The sequence below is a fragment of the Gracilinanus agilis genome, chromosome 1 (genome assembly GCF_016433145.1).
Source record: "Gracilinanus agilis isolate LMUSP501 chromosome 1, AgileGrace, whole genome shotgun sequence".
NCBI lineage: Eukaryota > Metazoa > Chordata > Mammalia > Didelphimorphia > Didelphidae > Gracilinanus > Gracilinanus agilis.
This window is the reverse complement of record NC_058130.1, coordinates 777,990,472-778,016,295: the sequence shown is the minus strand read 5'-3', so window position 1 is coordinate 778,016,295 and position 25,824 is coordinate 777,990,472. Positions and strand designations below refer to the sequence as shown.

The 25,824-nt window shown below is 40.6% G+C and overlaps 1 protein-coding gene across 1 annotated transcript in view; it reads right to left on the bottom strand.

Annotated features, from left to right (window-relative positions):
• OSBP2 (oxysterol binding protein 2) overlaps positions 1-21,471 on the bottom strand; it is a 120,454-nt gene extending 98,983 nt beyond the window's left edge. Inside the window, exon 1 of the mRNA XM_044658884.1 lies at positions 21,393-21,471. Within this exon, the coding sequence (XP_044514819.1) occupies positions 21,393-21,471 (79 nt within the window). The remainder of the gene's footprint in view (positions 1-21,392) is intronic.
• Positions 21,472-25,824: the final 4,353 nt, after the last annotated feature.

The following is a 25,824-nucleotide window of genomic DNA, read 5'->3' as shown; positions in this document are numbered from 1 at the left end:
TAGCTAATTGGCTCAGTCAGGCTTGGAGATGGGAGGTCTTGGGTTCAAATTTGGCTTCAGACATTTCTTAGCTGTATAACCTTGGGCAAGTCACTTACCCTCAACTGCCCAGCCCTTACTGTTCTTCAGCTTTGGAACTGATACTTAGAATCTAAGACAGAAGGTAAGAGTTTTAAACAAATTCAACAAGCATTTATTAAATTACTGTGACTGTCATTGTCAACAACAGGAACACTAACATTTCTATAGAACTATAAGAGACTTGGGAGGCTGGAGCTATTATTCTCATTTTATAGGTGAGAAAACTGAAGTCAAACAGAGTTTAAGTGACTTGCCCAGAGTTATACAGCTAGTAAGTAACTGAGGACAGATTTGAACTGAGGTCTTCTGGGCTCCAAGTCCAGCAACATGCACCACCAGGCTGCCTCATCATGTTACCAAATAGTAACTTGCACACAAAAAAATGGCATAAAGGATGTCATCAAGGCACTGTATGAGTAGAAAAAGAAGATGGTCAGTCATGGAGTAAAAGATGACCACAGACCATCTGAGCACTACATTGATACCCAAGAGACATAGGAAGGTTGCCAGTCAGTGTGCAGGATGGATTCTTTATGGAGGATAAATGGGAATACAAAGGTAAAACTGGCATAGGATGAGAAGGGGCAATGATGGAACACCCAGGTGAAACCTCCTCCCCATGGAAGGGGTTTGTGCTAGGTAACCTCTAGTAGTCTGGATCTCTACAGGTTGTGAGGATATTTGAATGGAAAAAGCCTTAGGGAGCTGTCTCATCTAACCTCTTGCTCCAGCAGAAATATAAGATTGCTTCTCCATCCAAACAACACAATGGAATGGGAAGATAATGGCATTTTCTATTGTCTCGGGAGCCAGAACCGTTAGGGAAGAGAGCATTAGGTTAGAAGGAGAAGGATACAAAGAAATTTGGAAAAGGAAAGGCAGTCAGGTCTTTTTTTAAATTTATCTATTCAGAAAATCACAGGATTTAGCACTAGAAGAGCCCTTAAAAGATCATCTGGCCCAAATGCCTGATTTTGGCAATGAAAAAACTGAGGTGCAAGGAGAGAAGGGCCTGAGGCAGTTGTGAGGGCACCAAGTCAGATTCGCTGGAGAAGCCCAAACCTAGTCCCTCTCATTTTATATGCCAGGCTCTTTCCTACCATCTGATGCTGGTTTATATCTCTGGTGATCCACTTTCTTGTGGATTGACAACAAGTGGTTCCAGACCAATGGCTGGGAGCATGTTGCACTGAGCCTTCTCTAGGAACCCCAAAGTCTGATGGCAGAGTCACTGTGGCAAAGCAAGGACCTCTCTATAGCCTCTTGTAAACAGTAAATACAGTCTACGCATTTACACAATAAGATACACAACAATCACCTGAGCTCAGTGCTATTAGTCTGTTCATTGTGCAGCTCAGAAAGCAAAATAGCAAAAAGGTCAAGAAGTACCCAGAAAGGTAGGCAGGTTCCAGACTATGAGGGGCTGTCAGTGCCCAACAGAAGACTGAGCACAGTGGCTAAGGGCACAAAGCAGCAGGCCTCTGGGGGTACTCTTTACCCTACCTTCTACCCTCCCAAATACAAGATTCTGTGGGAACCAAATGACATCTTTAATAAAGATGAAAAGCAGATGAATAATTTAAAATGGCATTTCTTATCAAGAATGACTGGGTTACAAAAGGCTTTAAATGCATGCCTTTTTATCCAGCAATATCACTACTAGGTTTGTACCCACAGAGATAGAAAAAAGTATTTGTACAAAAATATTTTATAGCTGCACTCTTTGTGGAAAAATTGGAAAATGAGGGGGTGTCCCTTGATTGGGGGATGGCTGAACAAATTGTGATATATGATGATGATGGAATACTATTGTGCTTTAAGGAATGATGAACTGGAGGAATTCCATGTGAACTGGAACAACATAAAGGAATTGATGCAGAGCGAAAGGAGCAGAACCATGAGAACACTGTACACAGTTAACTGAAACATTGTGGGATGATCCAATGTAATCAACTTTGCTACTAGTAGCAATGCAATGATCCAGGACAATCCCAAGGGACTTATGGGAAAGAATGTTATCCACATTGAGAGAAAGAACTGTGGGGAGTAGAAATGCAGAAGAAAAGCATATGACTTATCACTTGTATATATGGGTATATGATTTAGGGTTTTGGATTTAAAAGATTACTCTGCTACAAAAATGAATAATATGGAAATAGGTATCAAGCGATCACACGTATAATCCAGTGGAATTGCTTGTCAGCTCCAGGAAGCAGGAGGGGAGGGAGAGAACATGAATCATGTAACCATTGGGAAATACTCAAAAATAAATAAATAAACAAACAAATAAATAAATGACTGGGCAACACTCCCTGAGAAGCTTTAAAAATGAAAAAGCCCTATTCTCACCTCTAAGAGGGCAGAGGGCACAGGAATCTAAGCAGCGTAGTTATTTAGACTAACATTCATATAGAAACGTTAAGGTCAACAGGAGACCACTCTCATCTCTCACCAGTTCAATGGTAGCCTGTCAGATTGGCTGGCATCCAGTGAACACCCTGGGAGAATGTGACCAGCAGGGTATCATGGACAGTCATCAGACACTGCCAGTGACATCAAGGAGGTCTCTGGAAGCTCCTCATTACATTTTCCTTGTCTGGAGATATTTAAGACTTCCATGTTCTCAGATACCACTTGATAAATGGCTAATTATACTTGAAGAATTTTCCACATGCTGCTGCTGCCTCAAAGTTATAACCAAAAGAGAAAGTTAAGAGGAGTGGAAAAGTTAGCCAACCGTGCAGAAGCCTTCAGGACAAGGGAGAGAAAGTGCTACTTTGGGTTTTGGATGTAAAGAAATCATTTTAAAATCTTGATATATATAACAAGAGCCAGCTAATAGTTGATAGTACAGTGGGTAGAATGTATGGCTTGGGGTCAGGAGGATCTGAGTTAAAATCTTGTTTTAGACACTGACTCACCATGTGACCATGGGGGCAAGTCATGTTATCCTTGTCTGACTCAGTTTCCTAACTCATTAAATGAGGATAACAAAATGTTGTCAGGACCAAAAGAGATACTTTTTGTGAAGCACTTGGCAAGCCTGAAGTGCTATGTAAAGCTAGCTGTGATTACTATTACTATAAAAATCAAAGGCTGTGGGGTCATAAACTCCTAGAACCCCAGAGACCAGAGCCAGAGAACCAAAGAATCTTTAAGTTTCATAGAGGGCTGCTAGTCCAACTTCCTTTCTTTCAGTATGAAGAAAGGCATGGAGGCACAAGTACAAGCTCCTTTCTCCAAGCAGAAGAGAGACAGAAGGAGCCTCATGAAGTAGAAAGACTACTTCAGACCTGTGTGGCCTTCATCAGGTCACTTAACTCTTAGTTTCAATTTCCTTATTCAATTAAAAATACACCAAAAGTCTGAACAAATTGCAGGATATGATGGTGATGAAGTACTATTGTGCTATAAGGAATGATGAATTGATGGATTACTATAAGAACTGGAACGACCTCCATGAACTGATGCCAGAGAGTACAATAAGCAGAACCAGGAGAACATTACTGTAATCACAGTAACTGAAACACCGTGGGATGATCAAATGTGATTGACTTTGCTACTAATAGCAATGCAATGATCCAGGAAAATTCCAAGGGACTTATGGGAAAGAGTGCTATCCACATCAAGAGAAAGAACTGTGGGGAGTAGAAATCCAGAGGAAAACATATGATTTATCATTTGTTTATATGGGTGTTTGATTTGGGGTTTTGGTTTAAGAGATTACTCTATTACAAAAATGAATAATATAGAAATGGGTTTTAAATGATAATATATGTATAACCCAGTGGTACTGCTTGTCACCTCTAGGAGGGGGAGAGAAGAGAGGAGGGAGACAACAAAAATCATGTAACCATGAGGAAAAACTTAAAAACTTAAAAACAAATACACCAAAAGTGAACATCAGAAGCAATGTCAGCAGTCATTTAGGCCATCTAGTACATGAAAGGAATCTCCACTAAAGAACATACCCAAAGAATGATGGTCCCAGCTTTGTTTGAAGACCTCTGAGGGAAAATGAGGCACTTGGATTAAATGGCTTCCAAGGTTTCCCTCTAGTTCTAAATCCAAGATCCTCTTTGGAGAAGGGAAGAATTTATGCTCAAACAAGAGATAAGAGAATATTATAAGATATTAAGTGAATAATTTTGATAATACTAAATTTAAAAACTTTCGTACAAACAAAACTAATGTAACCAAGATCAAAAGGAAAACCAACTGGGAGAAAATTTTATGACAAATTTCTCTGAAAAAGGTCTAATATCTCGAGTTAATAGAGAATGAAGTCAAATTTATAATAAAAGCCATTCCTCAACTGACAAATGATCAAAGGCTATAAACAAGCACTTTTTAGATGAAGAAATCAAAGACATCAATAAATCGTGTGAAAAAATGTTCTAAATCACTCTTGATTGAGAAAGGTAAATTAAAACAACTCTGAGGTACCACCTCACACCTATCATGGCAGTAAAGGAAAGTGGAAAATGTTGGAGGAGGTGTGTGGCAAAATTGGGACACTAATGCATTGTTGTGGAGTTGTGAACTGATCCAACCATTTGGGAGGGCAATTTGGAACCATGACAAAAGGGCTATAAAACTGTGTATACACTTTGATCCAGTAATACCACTATTAGGTCTGTATCCCAAAGAAATAATAAAAAAGGGAAGTACAAAAATATTTATAGCAGCTCTTTTTGTAGTGGCAAAGAATTGGAAATTAAGGAGATATTCATAGGTTGGGGAATGACTGAACAAATTGGACATGTTGGTGATGGAATACTGTTGTGCTATATGAAATGATAAGCAGGATGAATTCAGAAAAAGCTGGAAAGATCTGCAGAGTGAAATAAGCAAAACTGGGAAAACATTGTACACAGTAACAGCAATATTGTATAAAAATCAACAATGAAAACTTGGCTACTCTCAGCAATGCAATGATCTGGGACAATCCTGAAAGGCTTATGATGGGGAATGCTATCCACCTCCAGAGAAAGAACTGTTGGAATCCATGGGTAAAGCATACTGTCTTTAACATCAGTGTATTTATGGCTTTATTCTGGAGTCTTGGTTATGAATGAGTGTACTCTTACAACAATGATCATTATGAATGTATATTTTTCATGATAAAACGGAATAAAAAATAAATCTAAGATCCTAAGATGTATAAAAGGTAGGAGTACCTATTGCAGCAGCTTTTGAACAGCTTTAATTCTTTGGAAATCTTTCTTGAGGTCAAACCTCAATTTGCCTTTTTGCAACTATAAAATTAAAGTAAGGGGTTAGACTAGATGAGCTCTCACTTTTTTGATCCAACCTTTTCTTAAATAATTTCAGTAAGAGGGAGCTCATGATTTCATATGGAAGCTTATTCCAGTCTTAGACACTCCAGTTATAAGGAAGTTATTTCTTATATTGAGCTGAACTGTCTTCCTGTAAGCCCCGCCCTATTGCTAATGGCAGAATTTCCGAAAAAGCTTTTCCCACTCCTGGTGTGGGGGCATATGGAGCCTTGCTCAAGGCCCCCAAGAATAGTACAGGGAATATTCCACTGAGGACCTGCCTTTGAGTCTCATCTGCAGGATGCCTCTTGGCTGTGCAACTTCAAGAACTTGGAAGCCAGAATGATTAAGCCCCACTCTCTTCCAACTGACTCTATCCAACAAGCCCTCCACCCTCTGGCTTCTTCTTGCCTTTCTCTCATCATCCTCCAGCCACCTGTACTACTTTGTCTCCTATGTAAGAGCCTACACATTACTGTGGAGTCTCTGTGCTTTTCTTCCTATTGCATCTCATGCCTGCATTGCCTTTCCTCAAATATTTCCATAGGCTAAAATCCTTCTAGACTCAGTTCAAATGCTTCCTCTTCCATGAAACTTGCCTAATATCCCCAGGGAGAATTGACTTTTCATTCTTAGACTTTGAATAGTTTTTGTGCACTGGTTCTTTGGTTCTCTATTATTTCACAATTGCTTGTGTGCTTGTTTGCCATTCTCAAAACCTCTGCCAGGGCAGAGCCCATGTGGTGGAACACAGGACATCAAAAAGTGCATTGGATGAGAGGCCGAGGCCTGGGGCTGGAATGCCAGTTCTACCACTGACTGGTGTGACCCTCTCGGTCTCAGGTTGGGTTTGGTAACCTCAAGGGTTCCCTCTTTTTCCCCCTCACCTTCCTATGAGATTTTTACTTCTGTATCTTCAGGGGGAGAATGGTGTCATGGTGGGTATGGACCCCTGTCTGCACCCTGGTCCAAGGCATAACCAGGGGCAGTCTTGACAACTAGCTCTACAATCTTGGCACACATTACATCATTTCTCTGGGCTGCTCACACTCTCTGCCTCAAGGCTATAAACACTTAAGGGCACACACATTATGGTAGAATTTTATTTTGTTTGCCCTTGTCAACTCAGTACTCAGCACAATTTCATTCATGGAAATTAATCAACTACCAATCATTTATTAAATGACTACCACTGTCAGACTCTGGGGGCATAGACAAAAATAAAACAATCTTTACCTTCATAGGGCTTATACTACTACATTAGAGGCGGCAGTATGCATACATGTATGTATTTACAAAATACATAGAGAACATATCTAAGGCATCTTTTGGGAGGAGGCATTAGCAGCTAGAACTGGACATCAGGACAGGGCTTGAGGGAAAGATAGACTTGAGCTGTGCCTTGAAGGCTGTTCAGAATTCAAAGAGGCAGAAGTGAGGAAGAGAGTGTCTATGGAGGACATTTTATATAAAGGTCAGAGATGCAATGGGGACTGTTTCCTATGGGGATTCAATCAATCAAATATTTATTAAGCTCTTATTATGTGCCTGGTATTACACTAGCTTACCCTGGGGATATACACTTTACTTAAGTAGAGAGTTCATGAAGAGGAGCAATGTTTAATAAACTCGGGAAAAGAAGATAGAACCAGGCTATGTAAAGTGTCTAACAGAGTCATCTGCATTTGGTCCTGGAGGTAATAAAGAGTCAGTGGAGTTTGTCTGATGGGGTTGGGCGGGGGGCATCTTGTGGTCCCACTTATCCTCTAGGACTATCACTTTGGCAGCTGTCCAGAAGTCTGAACTAGGAATCTCCCCTCATCAACAAATGTGAAAGACTCTCCATTATTTCCACAATGACATTTAATCTCTTGTTTGGCATTTAAAGCTTTTCACCTTTCAAGGACTCTTATTCTTCCTCACTCTCCATATTCCAGCTCATGATATTGTTTTACTGGTTTGCTTATAGCAACTTGCTCACACCAGTAGGCAGGAGGCTTTGCTTGATCCTTACAGATATTAGAACCTTTCCCAGGAAGGTTACCTTCCAGCCATTCCATATGTAAATTGTATGTCCCCCTTTATTTACATGTGGTCTCTTCTGTTAGAACAGAAGCTCCTTGTGGACATGCATCATTTTTGACTGTCTTTATATGGCCATAATCAGCATAGTGTCTGGCATACCACCAGTATTTAATAAATGTTTATTAATTGATTGATTGGAGTCTGGATTGGAAAGGAGATCTTATTCTTATTTTAAGGTACTCAATAAAAGTTTGTTGAATTACTTAAGTTTCTTTGATACACACCAATAACCCTGAAAAAGAATGAGCAGGGAGATAGAATCTCCCTATAGGAAACTGGACTAAAAGTGAATGTAATTCCAATCACTCAAAGGCAAGAAGGGTCGGTTGGGCCAATCAGATTGTCTATTTGAACAAGTGGAATCTGATCACTTGGAGTCAGAGGGGCCCTGGTGATGGCATGAATAACAAAGACTTACCCATGCCCAGTTGGCACTGAGCCAACATGGCTGGAAGTCCAGTGTAGCCCCAAGTATTTGTCCTATCCCTTCCAGAAGGACAGTGTTTAATGAAAAAGTATCAATCACACTGTGATTCACAAAAAGATGAACACATGATGCCCCATCGCATGTTCATGCAATATGACTATGACTGCTTTTTCATCCTCTCAAGCTTTGTACTAGGTTGTACTAGGTTGTACTAGGTTTGTACTAGGTTGCTTGCATTTATTTTCCCCCATTTGACTAGGGTTTTTTGAAAGCTTTTCTGGTATCCCTAGCACTCAGCATGGTGTCCAGCACAAAGAAGGCACTTCATAAATACTGACTGCCTGACAAGAAGTCCAGTGTCCCTAGATTACAGAGTTTGGAAAGGGAGAATATGAATAGTGGTGGTGGTGGTGGTGGCTGCCCAATAAGATGTAACAAGATTTACAGGAGGGGGCCAGGAAATGAAGATCCTGGGGTGATAGGGAGCCAGTGAAGTTTACCGAGTAGGGGAATGGCATGATAAGATCTGGGAGCAGGAAGATCTTATTGTGTCAAGAAAGACATGCTAAGATTCTACCCCTTTGAGCAATTCCCTTGTGTAAAAGCAATAATCTTGCAGCTCACATTATTATAGAGGGCTCTGAGGGTATCCCCTATCCAGCTAATGTAGTGTAAACATTATTATCCGTATTTTAAAGATGAAACAACCATGGCCTAGAGAAGTTAAAAGATTTTCTTTAAGTTGCAAAGCTATGCATTCAAGACTAGGCTTTCCATTAATTTCTGCTGCCTCTCTCAGGTAAAGGTTGGACAAAGTGTCCCTGCTAGTTCAACTCTGAGATCCCCAACGTCCTTTAGATTTTTAATTCTGCTGCACATTCAAACTAGTCATACTACAGTTTCCTGGGGGCAAGATGATGAATGTACAGTGCCTGAGGCTGATAATACAATAAATAGCACTGTCTTAGTTTGGTCATCTTGCACTCCTTTAGGTTCTCTGATTAAAGGTCTAGTGAGAGAAGAACATATTTTGACTGCACTCTCTATACAACAAAGCTAGAGGTAATACCAGGTTAATGGAGAATTGGGGTGGGGGGAGGCTCAGAATGGGAGAGAACAGGATGTAGAATGTTACAGAGAAAGAATTATATAGGAAAATGATGTAAAAGAGATTATCATGGGGACATGTGACTGGAAAATGAGGGCAGTCAGGTATGACTTAAGAGCCAGAGACAAAAAATTAATCACCCATATGCTCACACCAGTAGTAACCATGCAAAAGAGCTGGAGGAAGGATGGCCCCAAGAATGCTGTGTGGAGTCTCTATAAGAAGTTATACCCAGAAATGTATAATAGTGTGACCAGATGACAATATGAATGGGTCACAATCTTCATCATGGGAGAAGAACTCATAGGGATGAGATCATTCACTCACTAAAATAACCATTTCCTTACAAGGAACCTATGGGGTAAGTAGTGCAAGCATCTCATCACCAACACTCTGGAGGAATATTTAGACTCCACCTGGGCTTGATCCTTTGGGGTATTCAGCCTATATGTGCTGGAGGTTGGAGAGACCTTACTCCAAATCCCGCTCGATATTTATTCCCATACTCTCTATCTATATGGTCATTTTATATAGGGATACAGGACTACAGGCAGGTGGATGTATATTAATTGTCAGACTATAGAGAAAGAAGAATCTGGTTTCAAGGCACTAAGACTAAGGGAAAAATCTCTAAATCACATTAGAGAAATAAAAATTATAGCAACTTTGAGACAACACCTCCTACTCATAGGATTTACTAACTTGACAAAGGGGAAATGGCCAGTGCTGGAGGAGCTGCAGTCAGACATGTACTGTTAATGGAACTGTGAACTGATCCAAACATTTTGGAAAGAAATTTGAAATGATTCCAACAAAACTGTGCATAACTTTTGACCCAACAATGCCACTACTAGGCATATATCCCAGAGAGATCAAAGAAAGAGGAAAAGGACCCAGAGGTACAACAATGTTGATAGCAGCATTTTTTTTAATGGGAACAAAGAACTGGAAGCTGATGGGATGTCATCAATTGGGGAATAGCTAAACAAGTTGTGGTATATGATTGTGATGGAATACTATTGTGCTACTAGAAATGACGGTTTCAGAAAAACCTGGGAAGACTTGTATGAACTGATACAAAGTGAAGGGAGCTGAACCAGTAGAACAATTTATACAATAACAGCAATGTTGTTAAAATAAACAACTGAGAAAAACTTAGCTACAATGACCAACCTCATATGGTTCCAAAGGTCTCATGTTGAAAATGCTGCCCTCCTCCAGACAGAGGTCCAGATGGGCTCAGACTGAAGCCTATTTTCCTTTTTTCCTGCCTGCTTCCTTCCTTAATGTGAGAATTTGCTTTGCATGGCTATACTTATTTGTAATGGGCTTTAGTTTTTCTTGCCCCTTCAACGAGTGGGAATCAGGAAGGGAGGAGAGAGAATTTGAAACTGAATATAAAATCAAAATTAGTCCCCCTAAAAGACACCAAAGGCTAGATTGTTAACAGGAAATTTGTACAAAGCAGAAAGGAACCACAAATTCTAGCAGTTGCAAATATCAAAGATAATTTGGGCATTGGGAAATGTAATTCCATCCACTAGATATCCATTCAATTCATTCACAAAGCATTTCTTATGGCAGGTTCTAGGGAAGACACTAGGGAAGAAAAGTCACAGACTTAAAGCTGGATGAGACCTTTAGGACAATCAGAGAAGAGAGTTCAATCTCTTCTTGGATGAGGTCATTCAGCTTCTGTTTGAAGAAATACAGGGATGAGGATAACAATACACTGTCTCTGCCCTTACAGTCTGAGATTTGCACCTGGGCTGAGGGTGACGATTACTTAGGCACTTGCAGTGGTAATTAAAAAAAACAAGTCAGAAAATATCAGAGACAGGCCTTTGTAGGGCATCTAAGATTAGACACACAGTGAAATGCCCTGCTACAGGTCTAGAGGCCAGTGGCATGCCACTGTGCATGCAGAAAGGTACCATTGTATGCTTGAAAGATGCTATTATTGTATGATCACTATGAGAAGAAAATGCAATTGAAGGTGATGTACTAAAAATGTTTACTCCAGGTAGGTGGAGGAAAATGGCTGTTATAAGAACCATAGGTTGCTTCATTGAAGACCAGGTGGCTCCAAAGTAAATCCTGCTGGCTTTCTCATATTCTATGATACCTTGATGGCATCCAGTGGGCATCTATTTCTTCTACTGTACCTGGGACTAAGATGGATTCCAAAATCCTAATCTTAGATTTTTCTATTTATCTCAAATTAGAAAATCAGAATAAAAGCTCTGGGCATCCAATGAAAATAATGAACTTTCTTACAGGTAAGAGAACTGAGGACCAGAAGAATCTCTGACTTGACAAAAAAGCTCATTAAAGGCTGAGTTAATGATAGAACCCAGGCTCCCGAGTCCCCAGTCCAGGGCTCTTTTAATCATGCTATACCACTGTATTTGAGCAGAATATTTAAGTTAGACAAAGGAAAGAGTTTTTAAAGGGAAAATATGTTGATCTTGTGACCCCAGAGAGGAATTTAGTCATCTAAAAAGTTAACCCCCTTTCACTATTTTGAGATGAATCGAGGTCTGACAAACCTCACCAACTGGGTTAACATCCCAGTCTGGGTGATGATTCAGAAGAAACCAACAGTGGGACAGGGTGGTAGAGCAGGTGGTGTTCCGTCTTAGGTTCTCTTCTCTTTTCACTTAATCACATCAATTTCCATGGGTTTAACTATCACCCCAGATGACTCCCTAGTGAAGAGATTCAGGTCTAATCTTTCTCCTGAGCTCCAAGCTGCATTTTCAACTATCTACTAGATATTTCAAACTGGAAGGCCTACAAGCATCTTAACATGTTCATCATTGAATCAACCCCACCCCCACCCCTTAGGGAGTTACCCACATTTGTTAGTCCTCTCTTGTTGATTTTACTTCCATTCCTTCTTTCACATCTATCTCCTCGCTCTCCTTGAACAAGACCACCATCTGAGTTCAAACACAGATCATCTCTCCCTTGGCCTTCTCACCTCCTCTAGGCTTTCCTCTCTTTGATGCTGCCTCCACCAAACTGTACAAATGATTCCCCTAAAGCTCAGGGCTGACCATATTATTCCTCTACTCAAACTCCAATGGCTGCTCAGTGCCTTAAGGATCAAACAGAAGCCTCTTTATTGAGCTTTTAAAGCCTTTCATAGCCTCCCTTTCCAACATTACTATACATATCTCCTCTTCCTGGATTGTCCAGTCTAGCTAAAATGTCTTCTTATTCTTCACACCTGGCATTTCACTTTCCATATCTGGACCTGGAATACATTCCTGTTTCACAGATCTCTACCTGCCTTTCCTCTCCCCACCATTTACTTTCTTGTTACTTTGCCTTAGAATTCTGTACATGCTATCTTAGGGTGGGGACTTTTATGCTGGTTGGTATTTGCTATCCTCATACCAGTGATCTTCAACATATATATTGATACTCCCCCCAAAACCTTACACTCCTAGTTGCTCTATTTACTCACTTCTCATGACTTACTCCTCCCACCATCCTGCCTCAATCAACTAAAGGAATGATTATTTCCCAGAAATGCTCTACTGCCAAGTTCAACAACTCTGAGATGCCCTTACTTGACCACAATCTGCTTTTGTTCCACCTCTGTTTTTTGTCCTTTCAACTGTGAGCTCTAATCCCTTCAGCTCTCAGTTCTTTCCCAAATCATCCCCACCACTTTCTCTTTTCTATCTTGACCACTTGTAAACCAGTTCACTTTTGTACTGCCTTACCTCTTGACATTCGCTCTAACAATCCCCCTGCCCAAAATGACTTCCTTCCTCATCTTTGCCTCTTGGCTTCTCTGACTTCCTTCAAGCCTTGGCTCAAATTCCATGTTTTGCCTTTCCCCACTCCTCTTAATTCTAGTGGCTTCCATGTACAGCTTATTTTCTATTTAGACTCTATAGAGCTGATTTGTACATATTTGTTTGCTTGCTGTCTCTCCCATTAGATTGTGAGCTCCTTGATAGAAGGAAGTGTCTTTTGCCTTTCTTTGTAGTCTCAGCACTTGCCACATATATTAGGTGCTTAATAAATGTTTATTGACTGATAAACTAAAATTTCCCAAACTGCTGTGGGTGCCTACTTCAAGATGAGTTATCATTTCCCTCAAGGACCTATATCACAGGTGAAGGGAGGTGGGGAACTTGAACAGTAGCCAGGAAGGGCAGAATGGAGAGATCTTGAGCAATAATGAATGACAGGTAAGTTAGGGCAAGCCTCAGAAGTATCTATCACAGGAAGGTGGGGAGGCACTCCATCTTCCCACCTTCTGACTGACTGGTTGTTCCCCAGGGAGTTAAGGCTCCCATTTTGGAGATCATACTATTTTATCACAATAAGTATAACAAAATGGAAATTCACATTTGATCAAATGTGAAACATAAAACATAGGTACTTTTAATAGAACAACAACAAAAATATAACAGTTCCAAAGGAATCATAAACTCTAGCTTCATCATAAAAATGGAAAGCAAGAGAGTAAGATAAGATCCGTAATTACTGGTGTAAATACCTCATCGGGACACATAAATTAGAAAAGCAAGCATTTTACAATTTTCTAATCAGATAAAAGCCTGATTTTGCTCAGAGAGTATTATACATATACTACCAAAAAGATGAGAGTCTCCACAAAGAAAGATGGAGTAGTCCCTCCAAAGATATCTCGGTATACTTACCAAGTATCATTGCCAAGGCAGAAGAGTGGTAAGACTATGAAAATAAAGGTTAAGTGACTTGCCTAGAGTCACACAGCTAAGAAGCACTTAAGGTCATATTTGAAACGAAGACCTCTTGTCTTTGGGCCTAACTCTCTAGCCACCCAGCTGTTTAACATAACAATCTTATTGTAACAACAGATTTGGAAGGTAGTCTCAAAAAACATGTATAATAAACATTCTTATGTTAGACATGATAAACAGATTTTAAAAACCCTTACAGAATTACTTTTGGGATAAACAGACATTACTGAGCAATCAATCTAATTAAATGCCTACTATATGTACCAGGCACAATGCTAGGTTCTGGGGACGGAATGAAATAATCCCTACTTGTAACAAATTTACATCCTAACGAAGGGAAAGGGGAACAACAAGTACATATAAAATATACATATACAGTATAAAGCCAATACATATTTAATACACATCATATAGGGTATCTCAAGACATCTTAGCGCATTTTTAGCTTTAATAACCTAAATGCATATTTACTTAAATATGTTTATATTTTATGAAGGAATTAAAAATACAAATGACAATTTATAGATGTATTTTATGTATAATGGTATGGTATATAAATATAAAATATATTTTGATAGACAAAGTAGCTAAGTACAAAGTACTATAGGAGGAAGGGCTCTAGCATTTGGGGGGATTAAGAAAGACTTCTTGCTGAACAAAGTATGTGAGCTCAGCCTTAAAGGAAGAGATTTTGTGCAAGTAGTTAGTAGAGGATGCATTCCAGGAATGTGAGATACGGTACAAAAGTACAGAGATGGAAAATGGAGTTTTATAAGTCAGAAACAGAGAGAAAAACTATACTGCAAAGAGGGAGAGGGAAAGGAAGGCCAATTGTGGTTGGAATGGGAGATTGTAGTCAGGTGGTACAGGATTTAAAAGCTAAACATAGAAATTTCTTCCTAGAACTAGAAGTCACTGGAATTGATTTGAGTAGGGAAGTGGCATAGGCATATCTTCACCTGAGGAAAACAGTTTGGCAGGAGCATGTAGAATGGAGTTCAGTAGTGAGAGACTGGAACCAGGCAGACCAATGATAAGGCTGTTGAAATAATCCATTCAAGAGGTAATTAAGGCCTGAATTAAAGCGGTAGCAAAGTGAGGACAGAGGTTAGGGGTAGAAATGGCAAGATTTGGCAATGGTTTGAGGGGGTGTTGAGAAATCTAGGCTAGTGGTGAGACAAAGGAAGGATGGAAGTTAATGCCTTTCACAGAAGTCGGGAAGTTTAGAAGAGGGTAGGGAAGATAATGAGCTTAATTTTAGATGTGTTGAGTTTGAGATGTCTTTGGAGCATCTAAATATTACAATATCTGATAGGAAACTGGTGATACAGGACTAACTCAGGGAAGACACTGGGGCTGACTACCTAGATCTGCTGAGTCATCTGCACAGAAATGACAGTTAAACTCATGGGAGCTGATGAGGTTACTGAGAGAATGTAGAAAAGAGAAGAAGGCCCAGGCAGGACAGAGCCTTGGAGAAATATCTCAAGTTGGGGGCAGGGGAGGATGATGAGCCAAAAAAGGAGAAAGAAGGAAACCAGCATTTATTAAGCACATGCTGTGTGTCTTATAAGCACTTAAATGTTAGCTCATATGATTTTCTCGCTACCCCTGGGAGGTAGATGCTGTCATTTTCTTCATTTTACAATCAAGGAAATTGAGGCAAAGGTAAAGTGATTTGCCCAGGGTTACACAAATAGGTGATTTCTGAGGCTAGATTTGAACTCAGGTCTTCCTACCCCCAGGCTTATGATCTATCCCCTAAGCCAAGGAACTGCTTCTGAAAATGGGAAGCAGCAAAGAAAGGATGAAACCGAAAGGGAAGTATGTTCTGGAGAAAAATTGGGTCAACAGGATCAAATGCAGAAGAGAGGCCTAGGAAGATAGGCACTAACACTTCCAGCAGCTTCCCTAGAGAGGTGAGGGGTTGAGGAATGAATGAATGAATACAGACCATTTTTTTCAGGGGGCAAGGATGTGCACTATTAGTTTGAGGAGATGGCCCAGTCTGGTGAAGGGCAAGGACAAAGGAGCCTTGGGTGTGTTAAGGCAAAAGGAAGAAGCTTAAGATTGGGGGAGGTGATAACCAAGAGTGCATGTGGTCTGCCAGGGAAGACTGGAGGGAATGGCATCAAATACACAGGCAGAAGAGCAGGCACTGGGCAAGGAGAAGGCCACATGAGGAGACTCAGGGAAAGGAGGAACAGTGGGAGATGACATCAAGGGGTTTGGACATGGAGAGCCTAGGAGAAGAGTTCACACAGGGGATGGGTAGGAAGTGTGGGGGCTTCCAGAGGAAACAGCCTACATAAAGGCTGAGAGAAGGAATAATAAAGGAATTATTAAAGGGTTAAAGAAGAAAACAATGATCCAGAAGAGATTGGGTGGATTTGTAATGTGGCCAGTGAACACAGTTGTATTCCTAAAACACTGTTCAGTCCCTGGTCAGTAGATAGTGGAGGTAAATGTGGGGGCAATCTAGGACTGAGATTTGGGGTAAAGAGAGTGGTGCCAGGATAAGGGGGAAAGGCACTCAAAAGCAAAGGGCAGTATGGAGCTGAAACAGCAGACTAGTGGGTTAATGTTGGACAGGGAGGAAAGTGAAGGAGTGAAGGTTTTGAAAATGTATAAGAACAGGTGTAGGAGGGATGGTGGGATAGAAAGCTATGGTAAGAAGAAACATCTGAGCTTCTAATTAGGCAAGTAGAATGTATGTGGGTGAAGGCAAGATCTAGTGTGTGATTGTCCCTATGTGTGGCTGAGGAGGATCACAGAAGGAGGAGGTCATAAAATTTAAAGAGGCTGAGGATATGAGAAAAGACTGAGTTTGAGGGAACACATTCAAATCCCTTCATATAAAGGCTAGAGTTGGTGAGAAGTGGGTGAGATACATAATGAACTCTTTGGGAAAAAAGGGAGAATAATCTAGGGTTCAGTATACTATAGTTATCAATATTCTGACTGGGTGGAAAATTCTAATTGTATAGTTTTCAAAAGAGGAAAAGTTATTATGTGAAAGAGGCAATGGGAGAGTCTGGAAGTGACCAAGGGAGGCAAGATGTGTCCAGTCCTTTTCTAGGCCCATTGGTGCACCATGGGGGTGGGGTGGGCTATATTTGAGAGAAGGCACGGCCCTGACTGGAGAAGACCAGCTGTAGATGCACAGACATATGTCACTAGGTTTTTATACAAAAAATGGTTCACCTCCAGAAATGGCCAAGATCCAAGAATGAAAATCAAAAGGCACTATCTTTGGTAGCACAAAATGGAAACCAGTCAATAATAGCAACAAATAAGCAGTGAAAAAGTGACTGAGTCATAGGCAACTCAGGGCCAGGTCATTACCATCAAGAGTGGCAGAAGAGTTGTCCTTAAGGAACCTGGATTGAGTAACCAGGGCAGATTATGAATGGGAATGGCAGGAATCAGACCACACATAACTTTAGATTGTAAAAATTTAGTACTTGCTGAATATCTAGCAATGTTACCTAGTGACTAAAATTATCTAGCACAAGCTCGACTGACAGACCACAAATATTCATGCCACAAATACAAATCTCAAAAATAATGCTGGAGATCTTAACCAAGATTGTGCTAGAATTGGAGTCACATAACTGCCCAGGCAAAACTTAAAAATAACCCAAACCCTTTCCTACCTTCTAGCTATGAAAAAATACGAAGTATCAGTTTCAAGGGAGAAGAACAGTAAGAGCTAGGCAATTGGGGTTTAAGTGCTTGCCCAGGGTCAAACAGCTAGGAAATGTCCCAAGCCAGACTTGAATCCTATCTTCAGGCAGGCCTGGCACTGAGCCACCTTGATGCCCCCAGATAAAGCACTTAATAGATATTGCTAGACCCAAACCTCATCCCCAAACTGCACAGAATGGTGGTTTTCCAAATGTAGAGACCTAGCAGAGGAGATCAAATGCTGTAGTAGCATCATTCCTGCTACCCTTTATACTGGTCTTTTAATGAGTAGGCTGTCAGTAAGTTTGAGGAGAAAGGGCAAACATCCTAATGCTTTTATTCAACTACAAAATTGGGGTATCAATCCTGGAGGGCATTGAATATAAGAAAATTATAGCAAGATGACCATTTGTCCCAGGACAAGTAAGAACCCATTGAAAAAGATGAGAAGGAGATAATGATAGCAGCAAACAATTACTTGGACATAATAACTGAGCTACAAAAATTCAGAACAACACTGTAAATCCATATCACCAGAATGAATACTCTTCACCTCCATATTGCATGGCATGAAATTCTCTGAAAATATAGAGAGTCCTGGCAGAAGAAGCCAAAACCACAGGTAGTAAGGAGAGCTTGAGGTCCATCCCTGTTTCCATGTCAGCTCTTTCTGAGAGCTACAATTTCTCAATACTCTCGGTGAGCCAACAAAGAATGAGATGGTAGGTAACTTGAAACTGAGATTCAATGACAAGAAAATCCATTATAGTATACACCTGTGCAAGAGTTTGAATAGAAGAGCAATAGGGCAAGACACCAACTTGTCCTAGGGCCATTTCTACTTGAACTCTAGCAACTACGAAGGTGAGAAGGATGAAAAGTAATCAATACTGATGTTTTGTGGTCTTCAAATTCTCAGAGTTCTTTTACATCCATTCTCTGGTTTGAGTTTTACAATAATCCTAGGAAGTAGGTGTTCTAATTATCTCCACTTTACAAAATGGAATCGGAATCTGAAGCCCACAAAGTATCTACCTGAGCTAATTAGTATCTGAGATAGAATTTGATCCCTGGTTTTTCTGAGACCAGCCCTCCAATCATTATACAGTGCTATCTACCAAATACAAAAGTAAGATGCTTCCTGCCCTCAAGAAGCTAACTTTCTGCTGGGGGATACAACATAGAAGGGAATTACCAATAGATTCTCCAAATGTGTCCATTTGCAGGAGATACTGTGCCAGTCAGACTGTCAACAAACCATTAAGTGCTAGGCATGTGGGCAGTCAATTGCATCCAGGCACAGAACATTACCAGACTTCTTCAATGAGATGCACGATTCTTTCAAACCTAGCACTCTCTATAAGAAAAATGTCATGGATGAAAGATAGTGACTATCCATACATGTCCATGACATGCAACTAGGTGGCTAGTCTGTGGAGTAAGTATACGAGTGTGGTGTAGGCACTACATAGAGACAGTAAGATGGACCAAGAATTAAGTTGGAGGAAGACTGAGAACTGAATTGGATTTGGGAAGCTGTTCAGTGCTTTTCATCATGTGATCAACAGCATGTGAATCTGCTCTTTTTTACAACCAATTTTTGCTTAGTGATACCATATCACTACAAATCTTGACAGGTCACAGTCTCTGAAGAACCAAGTTTAAGGGTGATATAAAAATCAAAGGAGAAACATAATAAGCCCAAGGAGGCTGCATTTTATTGTTGGGGATAGTCTAAAAGCAAAAAGTGAGATAAGGGGAATCACTGAAGGAAGTGTGTGATCAAAAGGATGGGTCAAACATGTGCAAACAGAGCTGTAATTAATACCTGGGCACCTCAAGTGTAGTGATGCGACCCAGGAAATGCAAGAAACACAAATTTCCTTTAGGAAGGACTTCAAATGAAACAGAGACAAGAATCACACAGAAGAAGGCCATGGATGAGTTGCAATCTTCACATCAGGAGGGAGAAATCACATTAATGAGATCACAGATTCAATGCTGGACTCCTGAGGCACAGAGGAAGGAGACTGCCCATGAGAATCTAGGACAAAATCAAAGAAGAGGCCTAGCTAGGAGGAGCCTCATTTGTAAAGAACAGGCCTTTCAATTCTACTGGGGCATGTTAAGTGAGATTGAATGGCTCAGCATAGCATAGGATTATGAGATGAAATCTTCATATTATGAACTCCCCCAAATTTTGTTAAAATGTGTCACTGCAGCGGCTAGGTGGCTCATTGGATAAGGAGCTAGGCCTAGAGTTGGGAGGTCTTTATTCCAAATCTGGTCTCAGATACTTCTTAGTTGTGTGACCCAGGGCAAATCACTTAACCCCAACTGCCTAGACTTGATACTTAGTACAAATTCTAAGATGGAAGGTAAGGGTTAAAAATAACAACTCATCACCAAAGACAGGAACAATTTTGATTTGAGAAAAATCAGTGCTTATAAGAGCTAAATCACAGAGCAGAAAGAGATCTGGAATATTAAAACTGGGAAAAGACTTGGACTGAAGAATGCCAGAGCTCCTAGCAGCATTGTCATAATGACGATGACGACACCTGGCATTTGTATGATGCTTTAAGGTTCACAAAACACTCTCCATATGTTAGTTCATTTGATCCTCACAAAATTCCTGGGAGGTGGGTGCTATTATGATCCCCATTTTGCAGATGAGAAAACTGAGGGCTACCAATATTGAATTATTTTGATTAAGGGTCACAGAGCTAAGGAAAGTGTCTGAGGTGGAGTTTGAACTTGAGTCTTCCTAATTCCAAGTATAGCTCTCTATCCATAGCCTCTCTTAGAAGTCTTTAATGGGAAGAGAAGGAGCTCTGGGTTCAATGCTTTCTTCCTATGTGATCTTGAGTTAGTCATTTAACCTTAGGGGATCACAAAGTGAAGAGCTGAAAGGGGGCTTAAAAGTCTATCACATTTGATCTCTCACTTTACAGAGTAGTAAACCAAAAGAACTTGCCTAAGGTCCCACAGCGAGTTAGGGTAGAGTGAATTGGGCATTGAAGCTAGGGCCTCTGCCTCCAGAACCATAATGAATTCTCCATTGCTGGATGTGGATTCTTCCCTGGGTCTCTGGTTCTTCATATATGGGATGAGGGAAATGCTTCAACAATCTTGAAGGTTCCTTCCAGCTCTAACTTTATTGGATGCTCTGATCCCCTTATTCCCTACTCCCCCATCCCAGGGCCCTGTTTTCTCTGTAAGGAAACAGATTTGGAGTCACTTCACCACAATTCCATGGAGAGTTGGTGGCCTGCCTGGGCTCAAATCCTAGTCTCTCAATTCCTAGGTGTGTATTTTTTTCTTTTACATCATCATTAACAAAAACATGGTACAAAACAGAGAATGTACAAGACTTTCACAAAAAGTAGCTATTTTCTCTCAACATTAAAAGCATATTACACACACAGACACACAGACACACAGACACAGACACAGACACACACACACGATTAAAATCTCCTGCATTCCAACCCAAGATTTGACACTGACACAAAAACCCAGGGGTTATTTCCGGTGATGCTCCTGACCTGACTTGACGCTCTACAAAAGCCAGCAAGAATCACAGAAGATGCTGTCCCTTGTCAGTAAGAAACCATCAGTTTGCAGTTCTGGGAATATGCTGTGCTAGCATGCAGAGATTAAGAATGGGTTAGTAGGAAATTTTCCCCCTCATCTTTTCCTACCCATTTTGATTTCTTTCTTTGAGTGAGATGAAATGCAAACACCCTTCTAGCTGCAGCCCACTCTCGAAAATACACTGTCATTATATTTCAAGATGGCTTTTTAAAGCACATGCTGGGATGGTCACAGTACATCAGCAATCTGGAAACCCAGCCTATCCTCACGTTGCTGTCGGCTGCTAGAGGCCCAAGTGATCATGCAAGGACAAAAAGGCAGCAAGATAACATGAGCTCAGAGATGAGCACAGGCCTCTAAGAAAACTAGGCAAGGCCACTAACCCTTCTTAAATGTATTCAGGCAGCTGGAGTTGCAGAAGGAGCGAACGGATCCTGTCTCCCAGCAGCCCCTCCCCTTCATCCCCACAGCCGGATGGCTTGCTGCTGGGATTTAGCTCTACATTACTCTTTGGTCTTAGGTCCTAGTCAACAGTCGGCTCTGGGAGGCTGCTGCATCGGCACACTGACATTTCCACATTGCACATTTCTAATCCTTGCCACATGCAGAGACAGGCACAGTGCTCTACGCAACTCGCAGCATCCATCCGGCGGTCTGATTACCAGCATGCACTCGTGCACACTTCAATGCCTAAGTCAAGCCTTAACTCCATCAGTGCCGTACAGAGGGATTTTCTCACCATGGAGCAGAAGGAAATATCCAGGGCTGTTCTAGGTAGGATTTTCTCAGAAGTTCTCCAAAGGACTAGTATTTCTCTAAGGGAGGGAAAAGTACACATATATACATATATTATATATGTCTATGTATACTCATACTCATATACACACACACATACATACAAATATTTGACAGGAGATGATGACAAAGCAGGTTAAAGCCTGGGCAATAGACACTGACTACAGAGTATCCTTTAAAGACTCATGTTTCAATATAGAAATGAAAACCATGCTGGGAACATTTCTATAGCATGTGGGAGGGAGGGATAGAAAGAGGGAAGTGAGGGAAAGAGAGAGGAACCAGAAGCTCTTGTTCATAGAAACGGTGAATTTTAAGGGGAAAGCCCAGGTGATGTGTAGTCCCCACCCCAGACCACTTTTGTCTTTCACTGAATAAAAAAGTCCAATTCCCAGAGTTGAATGAGGCTGAGCATTACAATTTTCCTTTAGAAAACGGTTGGCAACCTTTTTGGCTGTGAGAGCCATAAACGCCTGCAGAAGGAGGAGGATGGAGGCAGAAGGCGCTGGAATATGGGGTGGGGTCTGAAGGGCCCCCTGGGGCACATCCTGGGGCTCTGCCCGGACTGGCTGGTCGGGAGGTGGAGCCAGATATGGCTCGAGAGCCATACGTTGCCGACTCCTGCTTTAGAAGGAATGAAAAGAATGATGCTAATATCACAGCTGCTGCACCTGTGGGTAGCCACCTGCAACCACCTGTATGGCATCCCTGAAGTTGCTGATGGGCCACAAGGTAACAAGACAAAGTCTAGAGCTCCAGCTGTTGGTAAGGCTGTTCATGTTCAGCAGGGAAAGGGACCTCATACAGTCATTCTCCAAGATCCAAGGGTAGGAATATGGGGCAAAGAATTTCTGAGATGAAAGGGACTATGGAGGTTACATAGTCTAGTTTGGTAATTTTGAAAAGGGGGTCCTAAAGGGACCAGAGTCATTCCCCATGTCACCCAGCACTCAAGTGGTAGACCTCTCCCTAGAACCCAGATTAGAGTGCCACACTAAAGTTTTTTACATCAATGCTGACCTTGTGAGGCACAGACTGAAAGGTCTCTGAACAAGACAAGCTGGCAAAAACGGATTTATTTATTGGAAAGACTACATTCACATGCTTACCCAAATGGATTTTTTGTAAAACTTCTACAAATTTTGGGAAGCATGCAGAATTTACCTTAATGCAACAAATATTTCTCAAATACCTACTATAGGCCAAGCAATGAACTAGTCCTAGAAGATACACTATGTCCATGAGAAAGTAAATGCAAAAAAACATCAAAAAGAAGAGAATACGAATCATGAAGATAAGGGAAGGCCTTGCAAAGGACAGAACAACTGAGAAACCTATTGGAGGAAGTCATTAAGTGGAGAGGAATAAGGTCTTCCAGAAATGAGGGACTGCTTGTACAGAAACAGTGAGGTGGGGAGAAAATGCTGGGTGTGGAGGTGGGATCTAGGAGCAGCCTGTCCTCTTGCTTAAAGGGTTTTCTTCATGTCTTGGATCCATATTATTTCAGAACCTCAGTTTCCTCATCTTTAACATAAGGATAATATGTGCATTAACCATTCTGGATGACAATTTGCAACTATGTCCAAAGAGTGCTAAAAGATTGCCTGCCCTTTGATCCCAAAGAAACCATAAGGAAAAAGACTTGTACAAAAATATTTATAGCTGCACTCTTTATGGTGGCAAAAAATTGGAAAATGAGGGGATGTTCTTTGATTGGGGAATGGCTGAACAAATTGTGGTATCTGTTGGTGATGGAATACTATTGTGCTCAAAGGAATAATGAACTGGAGGAATTCCATGTGAACTGGAACGACTTCCAGGAATTGATGCAGAGTGAAAGGAGCAGAACCAGGAAAACATTATACCCTGAGACTGATACATTGTGGTACAATTGAATGTAATGGGACTTCTCTACTAGCAGCAACACAATGATCCAGGACAATTCTGAGGGAGAAAGAATGCTATCCACTTCCAGAGAAAGAACTGTGGGAGTGGAAACATAGAAGAAAAACAATTGCTTGATCACATGGGTAAATGAGGATATGATTGGGGATATAGACTCTAAATGATCACCCTGGTGCAAATATCAATAATATGGAAATAGGTCTTGATCAATGAATGACACATGTAAAACCCAGTGGAATTGTAGTGTCGGCTATGGGACGGGGCTTAGGGGAGGGGAGAAAAAGAACATGAATCTTGTAACCATAGAAAAATCTTCTAAATTAATCAATTAAATAAAAATTTCCAAATCCCCCCCAAAATATGTGCACTATCTCCCTCCAAGGCTAGTTGTGAGGAAAGCTTTTAAAACAATAAAGCATTCAACATACATAAGTAAATGTTATAACACAGCTTTTAAGAATCGGGTGGCACCTTCTACATGAAGCATTCACTGACATAAAGCAGAGACCTGATCTGAGGAGGTGGATTTAGGTTCATATCCTATCCTTGCTACCTGTGTGATTTTGGCCAAGTGTTTTCTTTGAGTCTTATTTTCTAAGCAAGAATCAGAAACTGCTCAACTCAGTAACAAGGGTTAAATAAACCTCAAAATACTACTTGGGGAAGAATGTCCTATGTGACAAAAACTACTGAGAGAACTGGAAAATAATTTGGCAAAAATATATTTACAGCAGTATTTTACATCCTGTATCACTATAAATTCCAAATGGATGCTCTACTTTAATATAAAAGGTCACACCATAAAAAGGAGTAAATAGAAGAAAGCATTTTCCTTGATTTTTCCTAGGGGCAGAATTCTTAACCAGATAAGTTATAAAGATGATCACAGGAGATATAATAAAGGCAAAGCTTGGGCATAAACAAATTCAATGCAGCTCATGAAAAGTGAAATCAGTCAATGGGGGAAAAACCTATCAAATGATTTCTGAGTGGGGTTTCATACCCAAGAAATATAAGAAACTAACAAAAATAGTCATTCCAAGATTAATAAGTGATTAGAGACGTGAACAAACAATTCTCAAAAGAATTACAAACTATCAACAATTATATGATAGACTACTCAAAATCATTAATAAAGAGGAATTTAAAATTAAACATCTGTAAGGTTTCACCTAATATTTAGCAAAGTGGTAAAGATGACCAAAGATAGAAATAATTAATTCTTAAAGGGCTGTGGAAAAACAGCCACATGAATATAATTGGTTGGTAGAGTCATAAACTGGCATTAACCATTTAGGGAAACAATATGGAATTGTTTTAAAAGTGACTAAAAGGCCCTTATAAATTTTGACCCTAAGATCCTAGTAGCTGAGAAGGTCAGACAAAAGTAAAGATCTCATCTGTACAAAACATTTGTAACAGTGCTTTTGTGGTAGTGAAGAACTGGAAACCAAGTAGATGCCTGATGAGGCAGAGCAGTACAACAGAAAGATTCATGGAATCTGGGTTCAAATGGTGTTCCTGTTGCTTAGTATGTGACACTAGGCAAATCCCTTTCCCTCAGGATTTCAGTTCCCTCCTTTTTTGAGCAGGATGAACCCAAAGGCCTCTAACACTTGTTTTAGCATTTCTTACATTCTCTGTTTTAGGAGGGCTCCCAAAGTAACCACTTCATCACTCTTCCCTGGCTATAGGACTTCATCTGGGCCTCTGGGTCCCTTCCTTTTTTCCTTCTATCCCCATTTTTCAACTTCTCTCCCATTAAACTGGAAACTCCTTGAGGGCAGGGATCTATGCCTATGCTTAACATAGTGCCTGGTACAAAGTTGACATTTTAAAAGTTTCAACGGACTCACTCTGGAAGATAACTAAAGAAGTGGAAACAACATGAATATGATGGAATATTATGCTACAAGAAATTACAAATAAGAAGAATTGAGAGAAACTTGGGAAGATGAATATGAACTGGTACAGAATAAACAGATCCAGAAAAACATTCTGGGTAATGACTTCACAACACTGCAAAAAGAAAGGGCTTTAATAAAGGTCCTAGGAATTATAGTGACAAAAGTTGACCCTAGAAAAACCTTAGAAAATGCACTCTTCACTGAAAGG